Source organism: Heptranchias perlo, chromosome 4 (genome assembly GCF_035084215.1).
Source record: "Heptranchias perlo isolate sHepPer1 chromosome 4, sHepPer1.hap1, whole genome shotgun sequence".
NCBI classification, from domain to species: domain Eukaryota; kingdom Metazoa; phylum Chordata; class Chondrichthyes; order Hexanchiformes; family Hexanchidae; genus Heptranchias; species Heptranchias perlo.
In genome coordinates this window covers 31,513,082-31,539,021 of record NC_090328.1, presented here as the reverse complement: position 1 = coordinate 31,539,021, position 25,940 = coordinate 31,513,082, and the positions used below count along the sequence as shown (strand labels likewise).

Below are 25,940 nucleotides of genomic sequence, written 5' to 3'. Positions count from 1 at the left end.
CTGATATTCCCATCTCAGTGGTTGAAAAGATGCATAACATATTTCTTCCAATTGCATCATTGGATGGACTTTAAAAAGAAATGTTTTTGCATATTTTAATTAACTTATGGTTTATAAGGAAATGAGAGTTTGAAAATATCCAGGTTTTTAGACTAATATACACCTAAACACTAGACATCCACTGTTATATTATCACTTCACTTCACAAGCAAAACATCTACATTACTCCACTACTAAATAATTCTATTCATTTTATTCCTTCCCCAACCCTCAATTTTCTCCAGTCCTCTCCTGAAAGCCATAACCCATGTTGATATACATTCCGTGATCACCCCCGGTCCCTGGTCAAAAATGACTATTCTTCATGTATGAACTTCAACCATGCAATGCATCACAACTGAGCCTATGCTTGTCATCACCCAATGACCACACTAAAACTTTCCTGCAGGGATCGCTGCCTAATGGTCACTAGCAGGAATCTTGGCCCACTCCCTAGCTCAAGATGGTTGAAGGCTATTTTGAAACTTATTGTGGCATCCTTACCACTACCCCCTCCCCACCACCCCCACCCCCCCACCACCCCAGATAAACTAACTCCATACAGACCAGAGATCTAATCTAAAAACTTTTTGGTTTGTATGGCTTAATTCTAAAATGGACAGTGCGTTTACCAACTGATGGGAACACTCACATATGTTCAATTTATATGCAGCATATAGAGCCGAGATAGTGAATCAATGATGCTCCATTTTAGAGCCAGATTCTGTAGCAATGCACGTATTAAGTTTTAGAATTTCAGTGTTCATATGTTCTGACCATTTCTATAATTATTTCAACACAATCATTTTCTTCAAAAAAGTTACTCAAACTGCACTGTAGTAATCAATTAGGTAGTGCCACTTATAATTTAACAAGATGTCAATGGATGGTTTGATCTGACTTTCAGAAACTGACCTGATATTTTAACACATAAATTGCTGAAAAAGAATGGTGCTTTAAAAAAAAAGAAAGGGGTAGAAATTCTGATTGGTGAAGTCCACGTACACGCTCGTACCGCATTATGCTGTGCTCTATTTTTAGGCAGGTGTTGACCTGTTTATTTTAAATGGATTAACATCTGCCTAAAAGTAGTGTACGCATGTTAATCCTTCAGACATAAATTTCACCGATTAGAAGTTCTACCTAAAATCTACAACATACAAATTTTCCAGCCTAAATCTTGCTCCTCTTTCTCTTCTGTCTTCTACATCCCAGGAAAGGTTGCCTCTCGGATCATAATAAAAATTGCTTGCCTCTGTGATCATTTTCACTGATAGTGATTCAAGATAATTGTGTGTAAAAAGGGACCGTGTGAAGAATTGACCTGGGCTGGGCTGGGTTGACTAGCAGGCTGCACGGGAGTAGAAAAGTACATGCTCAGAGATTAATTAGCATGCACTAAACAGTGTTTACATCAGAGCACTGGAAGTGCTGAGAAGCTTAGTGATATATGGGCATATGCTAGAAAATACAACATGCAACCTGGTGAGCTACAGGCCTGAGAAAGTGACCTCGGTGCCTTCTTCCAATATCTGTGTAATTTAAGAACTTGCTTCTGTACCCTTCCCAGTTCCGATTGGAAATTTTCCCTCCCCTTCACTGCAGCTTTGCACTTTCCAGCTCAATGTGACAAGAGAATGGATATGGATATGGTATTCAAGCATGTTAGCTGGCCTCCCCCTCCCCCTTCCCCCTCCCCCACTAAACAAGTGTGCAAATAATTCTCAACAGACTTTCTTTACCACAAAAATCACATTTATGAATACTTGTCATTTCAATGTGCAAGTAACATTGAACAATAAATATCCTACAATCATAAACAAAAACATAAATAACAGATTCGTATAAAAGCAGTATCTCTGACCCTCAGGTCATTTTTTTCCTTCTCAATAAAATTGACCTTTAATGATTCAGTTGTATTTTTGCAGCTGACTCCCCTCTCCACAGCCTGAAGGATTTTGCCTGCCTGCCTGACAGCATGGGCTCCTGAAGTAGGATAATTGCTGCCCCCAGGCACAGCCGGCAACAACGTCCAGAGCCCTGGCTCCATTAGTGAAGAGTTGGGGAGGCCCGACATTCACACTCTTCAGAATCTGCCCGCTTCCTCACAGCTGGTGTTGGCATTTCAAATGTCATGATATGAGGTAACAACCATTTAAAATTTCACACACAAAATGTTGGGAGTCAATGAAAATTGAGAACAGTGCGGCAGCATGGTGATAAGTCATTTTTTTGGAAGAGTTGATTAATGTTATCATTAATTCACTATTTATCACCGCTGGCAACCATCATCCAGCAATTGCTTCATAATCACAAGATATACATGTACAGTACATGGAAACAAAATGTTTTCTTCATGTCAATATTAGGTACTGGTTGCTGAAGCCAAATCATTTTAGCTCATACAGGCAAAGAGGGTCTTTTTTTAAAAATTCTTCATTTAAGTGGTGTTTCTTCATAGTAGACAGAATCTTCACATCGGGAGTCCTGGAATCTGTCCAAAAAAGAGAAACAGGCTCATGTTACATATACTGTGCATCCATTCCAACAAAATAACAGTTTCATAGTCAAGTGAACCAGTGACAGAGTAACGGCTGCAATTTTGCTACACTAAATCCTTTATTCTTCACCATATTCATTCTCAATTTATATTGTGGTTTCTTGTATTAGATGTGAACAGGCTCATATTGTTTATGCTGCTCTGAGGGGTCAGATCACGGCCCAGGATCACTACATTGTAACGTCTGGAGCAATGTTCCATTCCAGTGCTTTTTTGACGCAAGTTCACGCTTGCCACCAAAACACAATCTTCATGGCTCCAGCATCATTTCTGCACATTAGGTTGTAAAACTTTGAACAAACTGAATAATGATGAATTCATCTTCTAGGCCAAGCTTTATTGATGACAAACCATGTGAGGTCACATTGAGTTAATGGACTAAAAAAAAATGTAAATAATTTATTGCACATTATTACTGGTTTATTCATGTATCCTGAAGGCAACATTCTGCATTGTCAACAGGAAATCTTATAAAGGCAGATAACATGAGCAATAAATGAAATAAACAATGTATTCACCCTAGAAAGCCCATCTTTGTTTCGGGTGCATCACGTTTACATTCTGCTGATCAATGGAAATAAAACACACATAGCCACAAAAATTCTCCTCACAAATATCCTCTGTGGTCGGGTTCAGCCATTAGCTCAGTCCTTCACACTGACAATAAATATGATTTGTTTTCATTGGCAAGTGTTGGCTACTAGATTCAAAGGATGGACGTAACGAATCTCAATTAGCAAGGGATTTCCCAATCCCCCCCCACCCCCACCCCCCATCTACTCAATTCAGTACTGTGAACAAAGCTACATTGGCTGAATAGTCTTATATTAGGCTAAGGTAAGCCTTTGTTATTTTAGTAGGCTGGAAATATGCTGTATAAATAAGATACAATACTAAACTGTTCATGATAGCGTTCGCAAGCATACACTATTTTAAATGAGAACATTGATTGCAAAAATAAACAAAAAATCACTGTGACCGTAAAATATTTTACACAGTTTTCTATTAAAATAGGAAGTCACATAACATGAACCTAGGCTTCTAAAGCAAGAATAAGTAAAAATGCATGGAAAACTCAGCTACGACAGCCCGAAATGAAAGCGTTTAAACAACAAAAGGTAAGCCAGTGATAGGGGAAATGATTATAACTAAAGGCTGCACAAATCCTAAAGCCCATGAAAACCCCATTCCACCCATCATGTGGTATAAAATATGTCAATTTAATTCATTTTTCTAAAGACGAGAACCATAATAATAAAAGGGAATACTAATTTCAAAACTAAAACTGGGCTTTTCACTAACCTATCAAATATAAAAGGAAAAATAACATGCTTAGAAAAGAACAGATCACACACAAAAGTATCAAAAGAGCATTGTGCTGATTACAGGGGACATTCCGGTTTGAACTACGAGATAAAATAGCTTTGCTCCATTAGAACTCAGTATTATATTACAAATACAGTTTTGTTTCAAAATGTTTGCTGTTCCAACCCTGAACTGTAACCAGTGGGATCCCTAATGTTTTAAGAAGGTAGGTGGCTGAATGGAGGCCACTTGTCCTGTGAGGGTCATGCGAGTGAAAGCAAGAAGCCAACTGTGATTTCCATCAGCTTTTAGTTGCCGTTGTGCAAATCTCCATTAGCAATTTTCTCCTCCACCCCCTCCCACTCCCTTCTAGCACCAAGGACAATGGACAGTTAATTTGACTTCAAAATTAGTCCGTTACTGATCCCCTCTGCCGCAGCCTGTCATTAAAAACCTGTCAACATGGCGTTTCTAGAAATGATAGAGTCATAAAATCAGGAATGGAGGATTAATATCACATTAACCTTCTAGGGCATTGCCTACACATGCCAATAAAAAGGATACTGCAAATTTAATGCAGGAAATTTTATGCTTTTAATTGCTTCTTCCTTGTTTCTCTTCATAACTCACTGGCTGCTAGCCAGCTTTTTGACAGGACATTACTCTGAGACTAAATAAATCACTGCAGAATCGCTGATTCTAAGATTAACTTAAAGCATTTGTTTATACAGTATATAGGTAATCTAGGTTTTTTTTAAGAATTACCTAAGCTTACAGTGATACCATCTCTAGTCCAAATGCATCCGTTTATGTTATTTTCAAACAATAGAGCTCCTGTAAATTGGAAATCCTTGTATTCGAATACAAAGACTCATCAGTTAGATGCTGAATAATCAATGTTTCTGCACAAATTTGTATTGAATAATTACAAAAAATGAAAGACTGACAGTTCCATCCTCAAAAACACTATATAAGCCTTGGGACAGTAGTTGGGCGGGCTAGGGGCTGAAGCAAGTGGCAAACCATCCTGACTTCAGCAGCGTGAGGTCCAGGAGATTGTAACTCCTTGGCCTCTTGTTTAATTGCCGGTGGGAATTGGCAACTGGCCGATGGGTGGGAGTGGAATGTCGGATGGCAGGAGGCCACCACCAAGGACCGAAGGAAGAGTCCCCGGCATTCAGGTAAGTCATGAGGAGATAGTTTCCAGGGGGCCTCGCTATCTAGGGGTGGGAAGCTCCGGGGCAGGGGAGGCCTAAACACTCCTGCTCCTCTTGGCTCCCATAGGAAAGTCAAAAATACTAAAATGACCTACCTTTTTTAGCCTCTTTTGGCCCTGACTCCTCTCCCCTCTAGGTTGGATGGCAGGAGGGCTACAAAGGCTTTCCCGCATAGTCTCTGGTTAAAGTAGCAGTTGGGCCCTGATGACGTCATCAGAGCCCGATCTGCATATTTAAAAAAGGACCCTCAGGCAGGTGTGCTTCTCACCTGCTCAGAAGAGCAGGTTAAGATCGTAGCCTGTGGGATCAGTCGGGGATGTCGGCAGGTGAGTCTCATGGGCAATTTTAACTGCCCTCCCACCTGGTTTCCGACGGGCACGCAGTGTTAAAATCGCTGTATGTTTCTGTAATATTGCTGTTCTGAAATATCTTCTGAAGCTTTCTCACAAGTGCTGCAGATATTCCAGTATGATAATGGGATTGTGTGTGGGTTTCTAAACATCCTCCCAATCGCCAGCCAGACACTCCTGCTGAAAGCTTGCAAGCCTGGGCATCAGGTGTGGACAGAATTGGGTTTAGGTTTAATGCTCCCCCCTCCGTGGCCAAAAGTCTACGGACACTGTCTAGGTTCACACATGAAGAATGGCCACTTGGGTGAGGTACCAGAGGGCAAGCAGTGTCCAATCCTGTCCTCACCCAATGTCCAGGGACAAACTTTACAGCAGGGGAAACTGCATGGCGATGAGGTGCACAGCGTACAGGAGATCCAATGCATCATGCCACATTGCCTCACTTACACTATTCATAACTTGCCATAAGACTACAATATAGTTATTCTGTTTGAAAAAAATCCAAATTATCATACTAGGGTTACTAGGAAACGAGCAGGAAAATGGGAATAGATAGCTCCAGTTATAGAGCTGGTATCAAGCCTGGGTAAATGAGCCAAATAGCCTCCTTTTTTGCCATGATTTCTATGACTCTACAGGCTAGATTTTCCATTTTCACCGCCTAGGCGGTAATCTGGCAAGGCAAACCGCATGTAATGTAATGGAAATCAGGTGGGTTCCATAAAGGGCGTGCAGTCTGCCCTGCCAGATAACTTCCCATGCACTGAAGATGAAAATCTGCTGCTTCCTACATTTTGATGTATTGAGGATGTGCTATTGGCTTCCCATTATCTTTCATTTTCCCACGGGACTTTCTTAGACACTGGGGTTCATTTCTGCCTTGGTACCACAGCTTCAACATGAAAGGACAAGTTGGCCTCCCATTGGAGCGCATATTATTTTAAACCTTTTCTTCAACCAATTTCAAGTGCGAAGGCTTAGTTCACTAATTCAACTCTTGTCAATGAATTGAAGAACTGCTTACCTGTGAAATTTTGACAATGTATTTCTATGCAGGAAGGTGCTTCCATGTACTAACAAATGCTGTGGGAATTAATGAATAAGGTACTGTAGTGATGCTGTTCCATGTGTCCAAAGTGGGATCATAGCAGTCAAGTGTTTTGCATCTCTGAGTGCCAAAATAGCCTCCAACTACATAGAGTTTATTTCCAGATGCTACTGCATGGCAGCTCATTCGTTTTGCAGTCACATCCCCAACCTTAGTCCATTGATAGGTCTCGCTGTTAAATCTGTATGCTGAACATGCAGAGAATTCAGTGTCACCACCCATGATAAAAATTTGGTTCCCCAGCACAGCTGCAGCTGTGTACCTCCAAGGCTGAGGGCAGGTAGCTGGCACAGTCCATCTATTTTCACATGGGTCATAGCATTGTACTTTAGGCAGTTTATCATGGCTCACACTAGTACCACCAAAGGCAAACAACCGTAGCTTAGCACTGACCACAGCTGCATTGCTGACACCTTCCCGAAGAGGGGCTACCATTGTCCACTTATTGGTCACTGGGTCATACTGTTCCACTTGTTTTAGAGAAACAGAGGGTGATGCTGGCTGCCGTCCTGTGGCTGCAGTGTGCCCACCTACCACGTACAAAGAATGTTTCAGCTCAGCAGACCCATGACCAAATCTTGCAACAAGCATTGGAGCAGATTTTGACCATTCTTCATGAAGAGTATCATATACCCAAACATCTTTGGAGACCCCATTTTCTGACCCTCGTCCTCCAGTCACATATACTTTGCAGCCAATTGCACATGCACTAAATTCTTTGCGTGGGCTGGGGATGTCTGCTTTTGGAATGATCTCCTTTGCTTTATGGTCTATTAGGTAAACTTTGTCACACATGAAAGTCTGCCCTCCAAGAAGGAGTAAGGCATGGCCAGATTTACGAGGTCTGGCACAAAGACTTGTCACCACTCCATCGTTCTGTAAAATTTTTAATTTGCAGTGTATTGCTTCTTCTATTAACTCTTTACTCTTCATCTGCCTGGTTATAAGATCTTCCATTGCCACATTCTCCATTAAATAAACAGCTGGTAGAAGGGCCAATCGAACTGTTTGCAACAGTTCTGGCAAACAACAGTGGCGCCTGTTCACATCATACTTCACCCACTTTATGGTGGTCTCGTACACGAGCTTCTCATCCTCTGTCTCCAGCTCTTCACTAGAGAGAAGCTGCACCAGTGTGTCCTTTGGCAACTGCAGAAAGTCTTCACTCTTGCTGATAGTTGGGAAGTTGCTGAGGCACATTCTCCATGAGAGCTCATAAAGCTTAGTGCAATGGTGGGCATCAGAGAGCAGCAGCATTCCAAGACAGTTGGTTGGATGTAGATTTTTCTCTAGGAACTCTGCACAAGCATCCCGGATGTCCTGGAATTGCAGCATATCCCCAGCCTCCAGAAGTGACTCTGCATTTTCTTCATTAATGAGGACACGAGATGAGTAAGCATAGTCTAAAAGAAGTTCCAGCACTTCCGGGTGTATGGAATTATGGAAGTTTACTTCATTGTCTTTGCTCTCGCGTAATCCTCCACTGAACATAGCTTCAAAATATCGGCTACAGGCAGCCAGCACAGCTCTGTGGCAAGGAAAGGTCTTTTCTCCTGCATGGAGGAGGACATCTGTGAAGAGTCGCTGCTGTCGTAGAAGATTCAGGTGGGTGAGGACACTGTCAGCATATGTAGCTTTGTGGAAGAGGTAAATATTCATTGAGCCATTGCTGGCTCTTGATTTCCGATTCTCATGCATGTTGACTGACATTCTCATCAAACACTGTGGGGAAAAAAATTCAGAAATGCAATTAATTCATTTTTTCTTTAATTCAAAGTCCCACAAGTTATTTTTTGTTGAAATAGACACAAATAGAAAAGTGTATTGTCCAAAGAGAACTTTTAAAAACATGTGATATATGTCTCCAAAAACTATCACCAAATACCATTGTTCCTATTTCAGCCCAAAGGCAAGGAACTGCTTTACAGTAACTGAATAAGTCAAATTCCAGTTCAATTATTTAGGATTCAGGATAACCAGTGTTAAGGAAGATTACGTTCCACAATTCCTTTAGTTTTTCTTTGAAAACCAAAAACTGGAGACCTAGCTTTAAGGCACTGTTAATCCCAATAATCGGGACCATTGGTTTATGATGAATGAATAAGTCCAGTTTCATTTTTATTACATTCCAGGGTTTTATTAGTGTCTTAGGGATTGCATTTTGCAATTTTTGTCCATTTTGTAAAGAAAAACCTGTCCAGCCAGTTTTTCCCCTCTTATCTGGAGTGCTCCATCTAGTGGTTCCTTGTAATAATGGTGAAAGGCAGTTGGAATCTTTGGTTTGCAACCTAATGCTACACTGCTAAAGCTATAATTATATAGAGCTCAATGTTGTTACTAGGATTCCAATATAAAGTGGCAGTGGATGTGTAATTTGTATATTATGTCCACTTGAACTGTACACAGCAAAACAATTATAGATGTTGCCCTTCCAAACTTTGGTTATGTCTGGAGAGATTATATTAACTAACAACAGTGTGCAATATTGATGAATATAGGTCTGTCACTGGTGGTAGTAGTGGGAGCAATTACAGGTGATGAATTGACAGCATTTACACAAGAGTATTGCACATTACAGCATATTAAAGTGGCATGTTATCCCTATAATGAATTGATACCAATGTGCTGGTTAATCTAGTGGAAACACGAGTGAAATTAACATGCATATGGTATTGATGCACATAAAGACCACTCTTGTATACCATGCTCCCCAAATCTTATCCCTCTACTCAAGAAAAATAGTGTTACTAACTCACCAACAAGTGTCAGCTTTGCTTGGTTGGTAGGAAGCTCACCTCTGAGCCAGAAGGTGTGGATTCAAGCCTTACTCCAATATCTGAGCATATAAATTAGGCTGACGTTTCAGTGCAGTGCTAAGGAAGTGCTGCATTGTCAGAATTGCTGTCCTTTGGATAGACTAAGACCCTGGCTGGTGGCTCAGGTGGGTGTAAAAGATCCCAAGACACTATTTGGAGAAGTTCTCTGGGTATTCTGACCAACATTTTCCCCTCAATCATTGTCACCAAAAATATATTAACTAATCATTCATCTCACTGCTGTATGTAGGATATTGCTGTGTGTAAAATAGCCGCTGCATTTGCCAACATGACAACAGCTTTGAGATATATATATTGCACCCGGCAGCTTAAACTGATCTTTCTCTTTTAAAAAATGTAGCCTTTATACGAGTTAATACAGCACTGTATATTACTAAGGCCAACACAGAAGCACTTTTTACCACAGCTAATTATTGGAATATTTCAAGCCTGCATCAACATCAGTGCCAGTAGTTGTAATTCAAGCCATTTTAGTTATTTTACATTACATCTTTGTGTGGCATGCACACAAATGTCAGGTCACATGATTTTTTTCTAAAAAGTAAAGTGCAAAATAGCAAATGCAGTGAAATTGATGTAGATGGCACAATTAAAGAATGAGGCAAGTACATTTTATGTTGTATTATTTAGTGTAATAAGTTGCAAATTTATACAAGATCAAATAATCAGTATATTTCCATCTATATGACCTAATGGAGAAACAACACAAATGCTGTCAAGTCAAGGTGCCTATTACAGTCCTAATACTCCTGGTTAAAATGTTACCTCTTAGCCTGTTTGCAGAATATAACTAATGCAGAGCTGTTAAAAAGCAACTGAAGCAGCTCACATAAAATTAGAGAATTCTCCACTTGATTGTTTTTTACTACCTGCTGTTTTGGTATTGTCCATTTAATATTCCACAATGTCTAAGTTAAAACGACCTGCCATTCAAAGGACACTTTTTACATCTAAAAATAATTAGCATCAGTAACTGCATTAGAGGTGTTTAATGTCACGTGTATTGTTGCTCTGCATGGTGCACAATCTTGCAGTCCATTAACATCCACCATACCCGGTATCTAATTTGCATAGTGACACTGCATATTGACTAAAGTCATGCCTGATGCTCTAACTTGCTGATCATCATGGCAAGTAATAACATGCACAAAGTGGCAGTCCTCTGTTTACATTATTTAACATTTCTTCATGAAAAAGTGTCATGAGGTAAGTTATATTGCAAGGCATCAATATCTCGCCTGCAGTGATAAAATATATCTGATCCCTTTTCCCCCCACAAAAGATGCTTGCCTGAGTTTTTGTGTGTAAAGACAGTATCCCTTTAAATGACTGAAAGGGAATTACTGTATGTCATAGAGAAATAACGAATATTTCCCCCATCCCCTTTAAATCATGTACAGCCACGTCTTACTAAATGGCTCAGGGAAAGCAGCAACTGGTGCAGGCAGGTGTGCAGATGGTTAACAGCCCCAGTTACCTGTCCTATTACCACACTACTGCTCTGCATCTTGAAACAAAAAAAGTGAAACGCATTCCTTCTTTCTCTAACGTTTACTTTGAACTGAATAAACACAATGATCGCCGTTACTGTACCTTAGAGCACTAGCAGCTATAGCTAAAAGCAATCATTAAACAGGGTCCCTCACCCGTGCCATTTACTGGGGTGCCTTCATGTGTAAAGGACCAGTGCAGATGTAATTTGCAGTCTTTGGCACAAGTCAAAGAAATGCCTGGGACCCATTGTCAGTTGTGAGCCATTCTCTTCATCCTACGGAAGTGGGCGATTCCTCAAATCCCCAACACAACCTTGGCTGCTCACCAAAAATAAAACCCCAAGAAGAAGTGATAACTTACACGTGTGAAGCGACGGGTTTCGGCTTTGATTGAATTGTATGAATTTCAACCCCACCGAGTGCTGAAAAGAATTCTTCACGTCTCTATTTGGGGGGAAAAAAAGGGCTGCGAGCAGTTTTTTTCGGAAGCTGCAATGATTGCTCCTGAATTTTCAAAAATTGAATTTAAAAAGATGCATCTATTCCCCCGCCAAAGTAAACAGGAGATTTGACAGTCTCGACCGGCAGGGGCTCCTCGTCCTAAAAAACAAGACAATTTCCAATCTGCGCTCTCTATTCCAGAGATTTCACTCCACGGACGCTTAAAATCGTTCTAAGAAAATTAATGTAAAATCATTCCAGATACAATCATGCTCATAATCCATTTTTTTACACGTTTCTGCCGGTAGTAGATTCGATCAGCTTTCTACAAGACAGATTTATAGACTATGGGGTTGTGGGTGGGGGGGCTACAGGTTTATATTATTACACAAAGCTTAACTGCAACCCTGATACAACACGATAAGGTATCATAAGCATCTGTACTATTGTTCATTTAAATCCCTCAATTACACCCAGTCTTACTGCCCGGGCAGCTCGTTCATTGGTAAGTGAGAGACCTGCGTGTTCCTTTAGTTTAATCGCTAACGGTTTCCCAAATGGTCCGATTGTACAGATCTGATTCTCAGGCTTCCTTCCGTTCAACAACTGCCAGACAGAGTGATGAGCAGTACCTTCATCAAACAAATATATAGCCATAAGAGAGGAAGCGGGACTCGGACACACAAAAGTGGCTCCCGAGTCCAAAATTGACATTAAAAGGTGAATTACCATCTGATACACCAAATGTTACAGCCACAAAAGTCAAGTGTTTGATAAATTGATTTCAGTAATGTAATTTCGAATGCACCCCCCACACACACACACACACACAGTTTTACTTACATGAAAACTAGTCGATTCACAAAGGGTCAAATAACAAAGTTTGCTTAAGTTTTAAAGCGTGCATCCGCTCGCCGGTACCTCGGCTCTGCGATGGAAGCGGGCAGAGAGCGTGTGTGTAACAGCAGCTGCCGGCTGCTCAGTCAGGGCAAACAGCGGCTCTTTTCAAACACGCTGCTGAGGGCCGGCAAGCCTGGGGAGCAAATAGACAGCCTCACATGGACAGGGTCGCAGAAGGAGCCTAAACAGCCAGAGAGAGAGAGAGCCCGCACAGCAAACAGCGGAGAGGCAACTTGTACAGTAGCTCGTAGCTGATGCCTCGTCTAGCCGCAGCCAGTCTGTACAGTAACCAACCAGTACAAAGTGACAACCACATACGCTCTGCATAGCAGACACCCTGCCCCACACTGTTACCCCAGCCCGCACACCCTGCCCCACACTGTTACCCCAGCCCGCACACCCTGCCCCGCAACTGTTACCCCAGCCCGCACACCCTGCCCCACACTGTAACCCCAGCCCCCGCACACCCTGCCCCACACTGTTACCCCAGCCCCCGCACACCCTGTCCCACACTGTAACCCCAGCCCCCGCACACCCTGCCCCACACTGTTACCCCAGCCCGCACACCCTGCCCCACACAGCAGACACCCTGTCCCACACTGTAACCCCAGCCCCCACACACCCTGTCCCGCGCTGTTACCCCAGCCCGCACACCCTGCCCCACACTGTAACCCCAGCCCCCGCACACCCTGCCCCACACTGTTACCCCAGCCCCCGCACACCCTGCCCCACACTGTTACCCCAGCCCGCACACCCTGCCCCACACAGCAGACACCCTGTCCCACACTGTAACCCCAGCCCCCACACACCCTGTCCCGCGCTGTTACCCCAGCCGCCGCACACCCTGTCCCGCGCTGTTACCCCAGCCCCCGCACACCCTGCCCCACACTGTTACCCCAGCCCCCGCACACCCTGCCCCGCGCTGTTACCCCAGCCCGCACACCCTGCCCCACACTGTTACCCCAGCCCCCGCACACCCTGTCCCGCACTGTAACCCCAGCCCCCGCACACCCTGTCCCGCACTGTTACCCCAGCCCCCGCACACCTTGTCCCGCACTGTAACCCCAGCCCCGCACACCCTGCCCCACACAGTACACACCCTGCCTTAGACTGTTACCTCAGTTCCGCACAGACACCCTGACCCACAGTAGACACCCTGACACACAAAGAACACCCTTCCCTACACTTGCTACTTCAGCCCCGCACTGCTCCAGTGATAATCCCACAAGCGGACACCAGCACAGTATCCCCGTCTCTCTGCCAAACTTCCTATTTTGTTACAACTATCATAATCAGATTGTCTGATGCAGGGGGGAGGGGGTCACGGACTTACCTAAACTTGTCAGCAGATGATCCGACGAGTCATGGTCTTGGGCTAGTGCAGGACGTGGGCGTCCTGGTGTTTGAGCTTGCGGTGTCCTGGAGCTGAGCAGAGCGCTGGGAGCCGGCTGTAATTCAACCGGGAAATTATCTGCTTGGATATCGGTCGGTGCAAATTGACTGTCAAAAGAGAGCGAGCTGCCACGGTGAGCTGCTGTCACCCTCTGCAGTCAGTGTGGACACTGCACAGTATAACACAAGGCGCCTGGCACCCAGGTGACTGAGAGCAAGCAACACAGTGCGCACTGCTCAGATAACACACAGTGACTGAGATCGATCGGTCCACCTTGACTGACATCGGCGAGTGATGCCTAGGGAGTGAGTGAGCTACAACCCGCACATAGCCAGTGCTGTCTCTTTGACACTGGACACGGTGACTGATGCTGTGAGAGAGATCACTTTGCGAATGCAACCGACCTGCAGAAGCTGATGGGGCGCTGTGTCTTCCCCTAGCCTTTCGAAGCAGGCTGCAGTAGTCAGCTGTTCAAGTGTTGCTTGTTCCCGATTTCGCTGCGTTCTGACTGCCTTTAAAGTGGACCGATTAGTACTGGACTGATGTCACGGGCAGCGAATTCCCAGCCCAAAGCCAGAAAAGGAAACGTCCAGAGAACCAGAGCTACTTATTAAAGAGCTGATTTGGAGGCAGCCTTTTGATAGGCTGTTTTTGCGAAATGTTGAATATTCCCCTGATCTCTATTTTCTTCCTTTCACAGAAGAAAATGCTGACAGTGAACAGTCTGACAGGAAAGCATCTGCTATGTACATGCATTCACTCACCAGAGAGTTATGCTAACCGATTATTTCCCCTAGCTTTGACCATTTTGGCTTGAGTATAGCTTCTACATTTAAATAAAAGGTCACACACACACTCGCATATACACTCACACATTCACTCACATGCTCTCACATACACACACACACTTACACACATTCTCACAAACTTTCGCACACACTCTCTCACGCACATGGAAAACACGTATTCACATCACGTTTTTAATTTCACAATCAATCATTGGCAGTGGGGCTTTTTACACATTTAGTGTAGGCAATGCCATCTGCATCAGTGAATGTCTTATGTTGGTCAACATGAACAGCACTGTATCTCTATCCATCAGTGCTACAGAGATAAGCATGAACTATCAGTAAAAACACTGTTGTGTCTATATCAGTCGCTGTGAATAGTACCAGTTCTATAGTGGCCTGTGTGGATAGTGCCATGTCTGTGTCAGTTAATGCAAACAGTTACTTTTCTCAAGAAATGTTTTTGTCCCCTATCTGTGAGCATAGTATATAGGCCTCCTAAAAGTTGCAACTCTGCTGGAAGAAGTATTAATCAGGAAATAGTCGGGGCATGTAATAAGGGAACAGCTATAATTATGGGGGATTTTAACTATCATATTAACTGGACAAATCAAATTGGGCAGGGCAGCCTTGAGGAAGAGTTTATTGAGTGTATTAGGGATGGATTTCTTGAGCAGTATGTAACTGATCCTACAAGGGGGCAAGCAACCTTGGACCTGGTCCTGTGTAATGAGCCAGGATTAATTAATAATGTCCTAGTTAAGGATCCCCTTGGAATGAGTGACCATAACATGGTTACATTCTATATCCAATTAGAAGGTGAGAAGGTTGGTTCTCAAACAAGCGTACTGCGCTTGATTAAAGGAGACTATGATGGTACGAGAGCAGAATTGATTAAAGTGGACTGGGAAAATAGATTAAAGGGTAAGATGGTACATGAGCAGTGGTGTTCATTTAAGGAGCTATTTTACAACTTTCAAAAAATATATATTCCACTGAGGAAAAAAGGGTGTAAAAGAAATGACAGCCATCCGTGGCTAAGTAAAGAAATTAAGGATAATATCCGACTAAAAACAAGGACATATAAGGTAGCCAAACTTAGTGGGAGGATAGAAGATTGGGAAGTCTTCAAAAGACAGCAAAAAGTAACAAAAGGATTGATTAAGAAAGGGAAGATAGATTATGAAAATAAATTAGCAAAAAATATAAAAACAGATAGCAAGAGTTTCTACAGTTATATAAAAAGAAAAAGGGTGGCTAAGGCAAACGTAGGTCCCTTAGAGGATGAGACCGGGAAATTAATGGTGGGAAACATGGAGATGGCAAAAATGCTGAACAAATATTTTGTTTCAGTCTTTACAGTAGAGGACACTAAGAATATCCCAACACTGGACAAACAGGGGTCTCTAGGGGGGGAGGAGCTAAATACGATTAAAATCACTAAGGAATTGGTACTCAGTAAATTAATGGGACTCAAGGCGGATAAATCCCCTGGACCTGATGGCTTACATCCTAGGGTCTTGAGGGAAGTGGCAGTAGGGATTGTGGATGCTTTGGTAATAATTTTCCAAAATTCTCTGGACTCGGCAAAGGTCCCGGCAGATTGGAAAACTGCTAATGTAACACCCTTATTTAAAAAGGGTAGTAGGCAGAAGGCTGGAAATTATAGACCAGTTAGCCTAACATCTGTGGTGGGTAAAATTTTGCAGTCTATTATTAAGGAGACAGTAGCGGAACATTTGGATAAACATAATTTAATAGGACAAAGTCAGCATGGCTTTACGAAGGGGAAGTCATGTCTGACAAATTTGCTTGAGTTCTTTGAGGACATAACGTACAGGGTGGATAAAGGGGAACCAGTGGATGTAGTGTATTTAGACTTCCAGAAGGCATTCGACAAGGTGCCACATAAAAGATTATTGCTCAAGATAAAGAATCACTGGATTGGGGGTAATATTCTGGCATGGGTGGAGGATTGGTTATCTAACAGGAAACAGAGAGTTGGGATAAATGGTACATTCTCGGACTGGCAACCAATAGCCAGTGGTGTTCCGCAGGGGTCGGTGCTGGGTCCCCAACTCTTTACAATCTATATTAACGATTTGGAGGAGGGGACCGAGTGTAACATATCAAAGTTTGCAGATGATACAAAGATGGGAGGGAAAGTAGAGAGTGAGGAGGACATAAAAAACCAACAAGGGGATATATAGACAAGCTGGGTGAGTGGGTGGAGATTTGGCAGATGCAATACAATATTGGAAAATGTGAGGTTATGCATTTTGGCAGGAAAAATCAGAGAGCAAGTTATTATCTTAATGGCGAGAAACTGGAAAGTACTGCAGTACAAAGGGATCTGGGGGTCCTAGTGCAAGAAAATCAAAAGGTTAGTATGCAGGTGCAGCAGGTGATCAAGAAGGCCAACGGAATGTTGGCTTTTATTGCTAGGGGGATAGAATATAAAAACAGGGAGGTATTGCTGCAGTTATATAAGGTATTGGTGAGACCGCACCTGGAATACTGCATACAGTTTTGGTCTCCATACTTAAGAAAAGACATACTTGCTCTCGAGGCAGTACAAAGAAGGTTCACTCGGTTAATCCCGGGGATGAGGGGGTGGACATATGAGGAGAGGTTGAGTAGATTGGGACTCTACTCATTGGAGTTCAGAAGAATGAGAGGCGTTCTTATTGAAACATATAAGATTGTGAAGGGGCTTGATCGGTTGGATGCGGTAAGGATGTTCCCAAGGATGGGTGAAACTAGAACGAGGGGGCATAATCTTAGAATAAGGGGTTGCTCTTTCAAAACTGAGATGAGGAGAAACTTCTCCACTCAGAGGGTAGTAGGTCTGTGGAATTTGCTGCCCCAGGAAGCTGTGGAAGCTACATCATTAAATAAATTTAAAACAGAAATAGACAGTTTCCTAGAAGTAAAGGGAATTAGGGGTTACGGGGAGCGGGCAGGAAATTGGACATTAATTTAGATTTGAGGTTAGGATCAGATCAGCCATGATCTTATTGAATGGCGGAGCAAGCTCGAGTGGCCAATTGGCCTACTCCTGCTCCTATTTCTTATGTTCTTATGTTCTTATAAGTAGCAAGTGTCCATATCAGTCAAAGTGAGCAGTGCTTTTTCTGTGTGAGTAACACTATATCAGTCAGTGGGCAATGTTATGTTTATTTCACAATCAGTGTGAGCAGCACTGGTTCTGAGTCAGTGTATGCACCTTTGTGTCTGTATGGGTCATCATGAACCATACAGCGTCCATATCTGTCAACGAAAATAATATCAGTTGTACTTCACAGAATACATGCATGGTTCTTGGTATATGCTCCAGGATTTAATGGCTGAACAGAACATGCAATCATTATTTCTCCATTCTGTATCTCCATTCTCAGGTGTCCGAGCTGTAAATTCTTTATTCTTCAATACTGAGATTTTCTGCATATCTATAGTCAATTCACCATGATGCACTAATAGTCATTTCCTTTGAAGTAAATCAAGGAAACAAAGTCTTCCTCTCTGTAATTCATGTTTGCATTTGTTCCCTACATCACCTTCTGCCCAGAGAATGGCAGATGATCTTGTCTCAGGCTTCTTCTAACACCGCTCCTGAAGTGGGCACTAACATGAATGTGAAAGTGCCACAGGCTGACCTGTCTGTCAATTTTCTCTACCTCCTTAGAGGGAAGGGCTAGGCTTCTATTCAGAATCTCCTCAAGATGGTTCAGCTGAGATCAGGAATCTGTGGAAAGTCGTCAGTGTGAACCAAGGCACTACCACTCTATGACACAGTATTTTGGATCACCAGTGCACTGAGCCACTTTTCCATTTTGTTATTAATGGAAAAATATACCCTGTATGCATTGTCAGCTGCATTTGAATCACACGATCCTTAGTGGAAGAATCAGGTCTGTACCAACAGAATTTAAAAACAGAATTATTGTATTGTAGAAATACTGTTTCAGATATATAGTCTCAAAACAGCTTCAAAGGGGAAAGGGCGGGGGAGTGGGACTAACTGGGTTGCTCTTGCATAGAGCCAGTGTGGACTTGATGGGCCGAATGGCCTCCTTCCATGCTGTAATCTTTCTATGATTCTATGAAAACATCCAATAATTCTGCCTGTTATTCTGCTAGGCCGAACACACCTTAGGGTAAATGCACTAAGTAGGAGTTTCGTAACTTTTGATCACATGTCCATATTAGTATAACTTGGATTACAGATGAATGCTGCATCAGATAAATGATTCATGCAAAGCAACTTTATCTCTCATGGATCTAATTACAGTTACATGTATCATAGGAAAGATCACATGGAACAATGGAACCAAACAGTACCTAGCCATTCTTTATTTCCTAATAAAATATTCAACAACATTTTAGAACATTCTAGAACTTAAGCAACTAAGGATCTTTTACTAAAATAGATTTTACTCTTTTCCACAACTATTGTGAACAACACATCATGATGCAATTTTTGTTGCAATATTTTGCAAAACGATGGAGTTTCAGGGGATGATGTACATGGGATCACGTTTAGAACTGGAGCATATTTGCTTCTGTAACTGACTATACTGGACAAATGTAAGGAATCTTACAACACCAGGTTATAGTCCAACAATTTTATTTTAAAATCACAACCTTTCGGAGATTATCCCTTTTGTCAGGGATAATCTCCGAAAGCTTGTGATTTTAAAATAAAACTGTTGGACTATAACCTGGTGCTGTAAGATTCCTTACATTTGTCCACCCCAGTCCATCACCGGCATCTCCACATCATGACTATACTGGAATACACTGGTGACTCTAAGTTAGCAGTTATCGCCATATAATTACACCAACATTAATATTATTAGAATGTCACTATATTTGCTATGTATTTAACAAAATTCAATTGACGCAGGGAATGTCAATTTATTGCTTATTCTAGAATATTTTGAAAAAGTGAACAAGGACATGAATAGCTTAAAAATGAAAGAACAAGCTGATTAGCAGAGCATTGAAAAAAGAAACAAATTGAAAGAGGTAATAATTAGGACAAGATAGAAACAAATAATTTGAAAGGATTGTGAGGTAGACACGATCAAAAAGAGAGGAAATAAGATAAAAAAAGAGAAAGAAAAGTGTGATGAAATAAATTAAGAGATAAATGAAGATTTCAGAGAAAAAGATTGAATAGACATGAATCTTTGTTCAAAATCACCATATCTGCTAGGTTTGGAAATATATGGATGAAATTATGTAACATAAAGCAGGATGTGGGTAATGTGTGTTGAAATTTGTCCCAGTAAATATAAAAATTGATTAAGCCACTAAAATAAGCTACAACAAAAAAAACTGTTGCTCAGTACATAATTATTTCACCACTAATATATAAAAGTTTAATATCTGGATGCATATTTATGTTTAATTGTATCTGACTGCATATGTTTTGTAAATAATGTCTGTTCGACAGGCTAATGTGATTTGATTTTCTTTCCAACACTGTCAGAGTATTTCTGGGTCAACCCTTTGCTTTCACTTGGGTTTATGTTAAGATTAATGTTCCAGTTAATAATAAGCTTTGGACAAGTTATTAGATGTAGAGTAAGACTCTTGCAATTTTTGCATCACTGACATCCTTGTAAGTTTTTTAAATTGATGTGGATGTTTTACACAGCCTGAAGAGAATGTAGCATATTAGTATAATTCATAATCCATAACTCTTAAATGCTTGAATTGTGCTTAATTTGCATAGTCTGTAAATCAATGGATAAATTTATCCTTCATTTGAAAATCTGTTTTGGAACTGCAAAAAAATGTGCCAATGTGGAACACAAGACTTCTGACACAATTTAAGTTTCAAAAACCAAATGCAATGGAATATTTTTTTCAGGTTTTGTAGTAAAATCATTTTTAATTTCTAATAGATTAGTTAGTGCAATTTATAAATGCTAAAATACCCTCCAGTTGATATAATCTACAAATGCTAAAGCAGCCTTTAGAAGTGCAAATAATGACCTTTCTTCAGAGTACCTGAGGATAGGAAAAGGGCACAGAGCCTGATCCAGATTAGTATATTTTTATTATTTTCTTCCCATTTTTATTTTTCTCCTAACAGGTTTATTAGTGTCATGCTGCTTCCTTCAACTGGACAGGCAAAATGGTCTGAGCAACAGATTATTCCATTCATTTTATCAATGTACTACCATGATCCACTAGGAAGAAATCCAATCCACACGGAAAGGGAGCCATACATATTTTCACAACATAGTGTTGCTGCTTCCCCAAGATGGTCATTTTGTTTCTGTTCAGGATTCTTCCCGTCACTTGGCTGAGACTGAAGAAATACATCCAATTGACAATTGAGGCTTTGAGTGTCAGGCAGTTTTGGAGCTGGAAATCTTCTGACCTTTTGTTTGGAAGTCAGTTGCTAAACTGCTTGAGGTATGAGGTAGCCAAATGAGTGTTATATTTCTTAAAATTAATACAATATTTTCAATAGGAAATATCATGTGGTGGTATATATTGGTCTTTATTTTGATGTTAATGTCATTGACATATAAAAGTGACACAAAAGGTCATTTCTGGCTTTCACTTGCTTCAAAAATGTGAGTTTGTTCTACATGGACTTGCTTAGACTTTTCAACTGACATTATAGATGCAAAATACGGGGAGAAGGGTGTCCCTTCAGCTGCTCCTTCTAACTTACAAATCAGTGCAGAGACACCTCCTACTATTAGTTATTTTTCAGGTAATATGTCCCTTAAGTCACATATTAAGGTCGAAAGAGACCTTACTTATAACCGCTCACAGGAGTAATGAGTGTTCCAGAGACCTAATCTGGCTGTGGATGAGCAATGCAATTTTAACGTAGGTTCTATCATTGGGCACAATGAGTGATTGCAACTGAAAAGTCCTGTTGTCTCCAGAACTGGCCCAACCCCAATAGAAGACAATGAATATTACTTCCCCAGTAAATAAAATGGTAACAACATCTGTGTTGTGACTTGAGACTTATTGCATCTTTAGTTGACAACCATAATGATGAAAATAATCAGAGTGCTTTGAGATCAAGAAGATGTACATTTTTTTTTAAATGTTCAGTTTTAACATATTTCCATCTGAGTGTATAAATGATAATGTAGCACATTGGTGAACTGACATGCTGCAATGCAAAGCAGCAGGATGTGGACTTAACTATGTGATTCCTCGCATGTTGATTTCATTCATCTTGGAAAGGTGTTGAGTCATTTTTCTGGAAGTAAGGAAAATTAAAGAGCTTTAGCAGAGAACAGCATTGTAAACAGTGGATTCGATTTTTGACTTTGCAGTGGAACGGTAATCTGGTGCAGCAGTTCAACCCCCACCTTTTATGGAACCTGCCTAAGTTTCATTCCATTGAAATCAATGGACTGGGCTCTATAAAAGGCAGGCGATCTTTTCCACCAAGTTACCACCCAGCCAGAGCAAATAAAAAACTACCTCAGTGTTTTTTTGTTGAATGAAAGATCTTTTTGAAATAAGATAAAGTTCCATTTGTAATGGTCACAATATCATCACACATACCGTGGCTAAATCCACTACATCCTACCAACATTTACATTCAGCATTAATCTTTCAAGAGCATTAGGAGAGGTCTGCAATGCTAGTTGGCTTAGTCTACTGTTTTATTAATTAGAGAACAAAAGTTATAAATAAACCAGACATTCAGTACCTGTTTTTAGATTGGCATTTTTATAGTCCAAAGTCTGAGCTGATGATTCAACAATGAAATTCACAAATGCCTTCTAAGAAAACATATAATCAAGCATATTTCCTTCTTTGGAGAATGCTTGAAAAAACATTTCATCTCCAGAAGATGTATTTCAGATGCCTTGATTGAATTGATGATAAGGTACAATTTATTCCTCAGAATATTTGCCAAAGAATTCTGAAACATTTTTTAATCCGCAATATTGCCACTCCCCATATGAATTTTGTACGTGTTCCAGAGGATAATTTGAATACATATCGTCAGTAAGCAACTGAATGCTACATGCCTAATATGGCATGTGTAGTACCAGCTGGGCAAAGGTCATTAAGTCAGAACTAATCCAGTGACATTTTTGTGTATGAATTTTGTGCCCATCAAGGTAAGGATTTTCATTTGGCATTAAATTGGCAGAATAGAACATTTTCTGCATTTTATATCCGGGGTCATACACTCCCAGCACAGGCTGAACATAACATTAGTCACTCTCTAAACTGCCCCAACAATATGGGCGCTAAATTGGGCCGTGTAGCCCCCGTTGTTTCGGCGCTACATGGTCTCTCCGACATCCAAGATAGTGTCTTGGATGCGCATGCATGTTTCCTGCATGACGTGCGCCAGACACCATCTTGGTATAGGAGTTAACGTATGCTGCGAATACTGGACGCTGGAAGCATGTAAAGTAGGGAGAAAATGCATGCAATCAGTGTGCAATGCTGATTTAAAGTAATAGGCTCCATTTTGGACCTTAATGCTCAGCTCAATGCACAGTCTTATCCCCGATCATCCAAACATGTCTTACAGTGCCTGAAGGACCCCCCCCCCCCCAACCAGTGCTATTTAAAGGGGCCATGTAGGTGTTGCAGGTTAGTTGCTGGATTATTGTTTCTGGCTGCTGGAGGAGTAGGAAGTGTTTTTTGAAGCTCCCTATTCTTACTCAGAGTTCCCACACTACTTTTGAGAATGGTTTGGCAGGTACTGCCTTACGGGTCGGAAAGTTACAGCCCTGGTTGAACAACATTCCTGCCAACCATGGGCGGTCTGCTGGGGCTCCTGCTGGGCATTGAGCACGAGTGGGAACATGCAGAGAGGCCACGCGCAGCAGGTCAAGCTGTGAGGAGAGGGAGGACGAGGAGGCGCAGGGCACTGAGCAGGAGGCCTTACCCAATGAGGGCCTTCTAGGATCAATTCTCTTACCTCAACATGACCGAGGAGGATTGCATCCGACGCCTGAGACTCATCAAGCCGTAACCGAGATCTGTCAACTGGTGTGGCCACAACTGCAGCCTTGGAGCAGGGCGAGGACAGCATTGCCTGTGGCTGTGAAGGTCACCGTGACGCTGAATTTCTACGGCTCAGGAGCATTTCAGGCCTTTGCTGGCGACATGTGCAACATCTCACAGTATGCAGTGCACTGCTGCATAAGGGAGGTCACAGACGCACTGTACCACATGAGGAACAGGTTCATCACCTTCCCTCTCAACAGAGACAAGCAGAACGAGCGAGCACGGGGGTTCGCTCGCATTGCTGGCTTCCCCATGGTGCAGGGTACCATTGACTGCACACATATTGCCCTGTGTGCCCCGCATATCAACTCAGCTATCTTACTCAACCGAAAGGGCTTCCACTCCCTCAATGTGCAGCTGGTGTAAGTCCACATGCATCACATCATGGAGGTTGACGCCCGCTACCCTGGGAGTAGTCACGACGCCTTCGTTATGCGGCAGTCCAACGTGCCAGCTATCTTTCACCCGACTCGGCAAGTCAAAGGCTGGCTACTGGGTGACAAGGGTTATCCCCTCACAACGTGGCTCATGACACCGGTCAGGAACCCACGCACATGTGCACAGGATGCCTATAATGAGACCTATGCTGCCACAAGCAACATCATGGAGCACACCATAGGCCTCCTCAAACAACACTTCCGCTGCCTGGACCGGTCTGGAGGAGCCCCGCAGTACTCCACTGAGCAGGTGGGCAGATTTGTGGTGGTCTACTTCATGCTGCACAACCTTGCCATCATGAGGGACCAGCCTTTGCCACCAATGATTGCGGAAGACCCTGAACCAGAGGTGGAGGAGGAGGAGGCTGAGGAGGAAGAGGCTGAGGAGGAGGAGGAGGAGGGGTTAGAACCGGAACAGGAGGTGGAGCAAGGGTACAGCTGGAACCACACGCCTTGTCTGCAAGGGCTCTGCGTGCTCGCCTGATCCGTGCCCGCTATCAATAAAATGATCTACATCCCCCAACTCACCAACAGTCCTACACTCCCCACCTTTCCGCTCCCACAAGACAATCAAATCGTCCTCCATCTGATTACACATTGGTGCCCCTCTCAGCTCAGCACAAATAAAAACCACCACCAAATGCAAAATCAAACTCTCATTTATCAATGAATAAATGAAATTATGCAAACATAATGTAACTATTCACCCTTGTGCAATCCCTTAGTGCCTGTTGTTTGTGTGCCTTTACCTATCCTAGTGCTCCTATGAGATTCTTCCCCAGTGGCTGGAGCATGGGTGGTAGAAGGCTGCTGGCTTTCAATGGAAGAACGTCCAGATGGCCTTGGAGGATGACCTCGAGCAGCTCTGGGCCTGGAGGGCCCGGCTTCAGACTGCACCATCTCAGCATGGGCTGCAGCAGCGTGGCCTGGCTGGCCGAGAGGCAACAACAGGGGCACTGGCGGCGTGGCAGGGTTGGGAGCAGGAATGCTGTCGTCCTGAGAGAGGATAGCAGGTCCAACTGCCATGGCGCCACTGCCACTCTCCTGGGGCGGCGCCTGAGCAATCCTGGTGATCAGCTGGAGAACGGATTGCTGGAGTGCTGGGATGCCCTGGAAGCCCTGTTCCACAGTGGTCCCCAGAGACACGATAGCAGCAGTCTGCGCATCCAAGGCAGCAGTCTGAACTGCAAATGCAGCAGTTAGACCTTGGATGGCAGATGTTTGTGCTGCAATGGAAGCTGTGACATCAGTCATCAGACGCTGCACCATGGTGGGTTCCACAGGTGCGCTGATGGAGGTGACCTCCCGTTCCATGTTGGAAAGGATGGGCTCCAAGCTCTGCGCAAAGTCCTGCGTCAAGTTGGGGCTGGATTCCTCCATGTCCCTTCTCATTGTGCGCTGGCTGTCTGGCAGGCTTTCCAGTGCCCCAAGCATTTGTTGGTGTACGTCCATCAGCCGTCTTCTGTAGCCTGGTCCATCAACGTCCTCATCTGACTCCTCTGCAGCAGAACTAGTGAACGACCTCGCCCTCCGGCGAGCTGGCACCTGTGGTATCCATTCCCCCCGCCCAGGCTCCTGCGCACTTGTGCTCGGTGACTCACCACGTACAGATCCCTCCTCTAACCTAACCTCTAAAGGATGCGCAGTGTCAGTCTCTGAGCTGGTGGAAGCAAGTGTCAGATCAAGCGACGGTGTGACTTCAGTGTCCTCCTCCTCCTCCTCCTCCACCTCGGAGGGTGCCGTCACGTGTTCTTGGGTATCTGCAATGACAAAGGGAAACAGGTTGAGTTGTGGAGTGGAGAGAGGAGCAAGTAAGAGGTGCTTGCTGACAGCATGTGCAGCACGTGAGTCAGAAAAGATTATGGAAGGAGGGAGATGTGGAAAAGGAGAAGGAGCATTAGATATGCAGAGATCCCCTTCACTGGGACCTCCAGCGTGGCACGTTGTGATGGCTGCAGCAACGGCCCGCCCAATGATCCGCAGCACTTCTCCTCTAGGGGAGTGAGGACATGCCTCAGGTCCCTCCTGCTGCCAGGTGTTATACGCCACCT

General features: G+C 43.0%; 1 protein-coding gene across 1 annotated transcript; it reads right to left on the bottom strand.

Moving 5' to 3' along the window:
* Positions 1-1,786: 1,786 nt before the first annotated feature.
* On the bottom strand, positions 1,787-13,832 carry enc1 (ectodermal-neural cortex 1). Its single transcript, XM_067982160.1, has 3 exons — positions 13,584-13,832; positions 6,496-8,301; positions 1,787-2,533 (listed from the first exon to the last, which is right to left on the bottom strand). Exon 2 carries the CDS (start codon positions 8,293-8,295, stop codon positions 6,520-6,522), a length of 1,776 nt encoding a protein of 591 aa, XP_067838261.1. The 5' UTR covers positions 8,296-8,301; positions 13,584-13,832; the 3' UTR covers positions 1,787-2,533; positions 6,496-6,519.
* Positions 13,833-25,940: the final 12,108 nt, after the last annotated feature.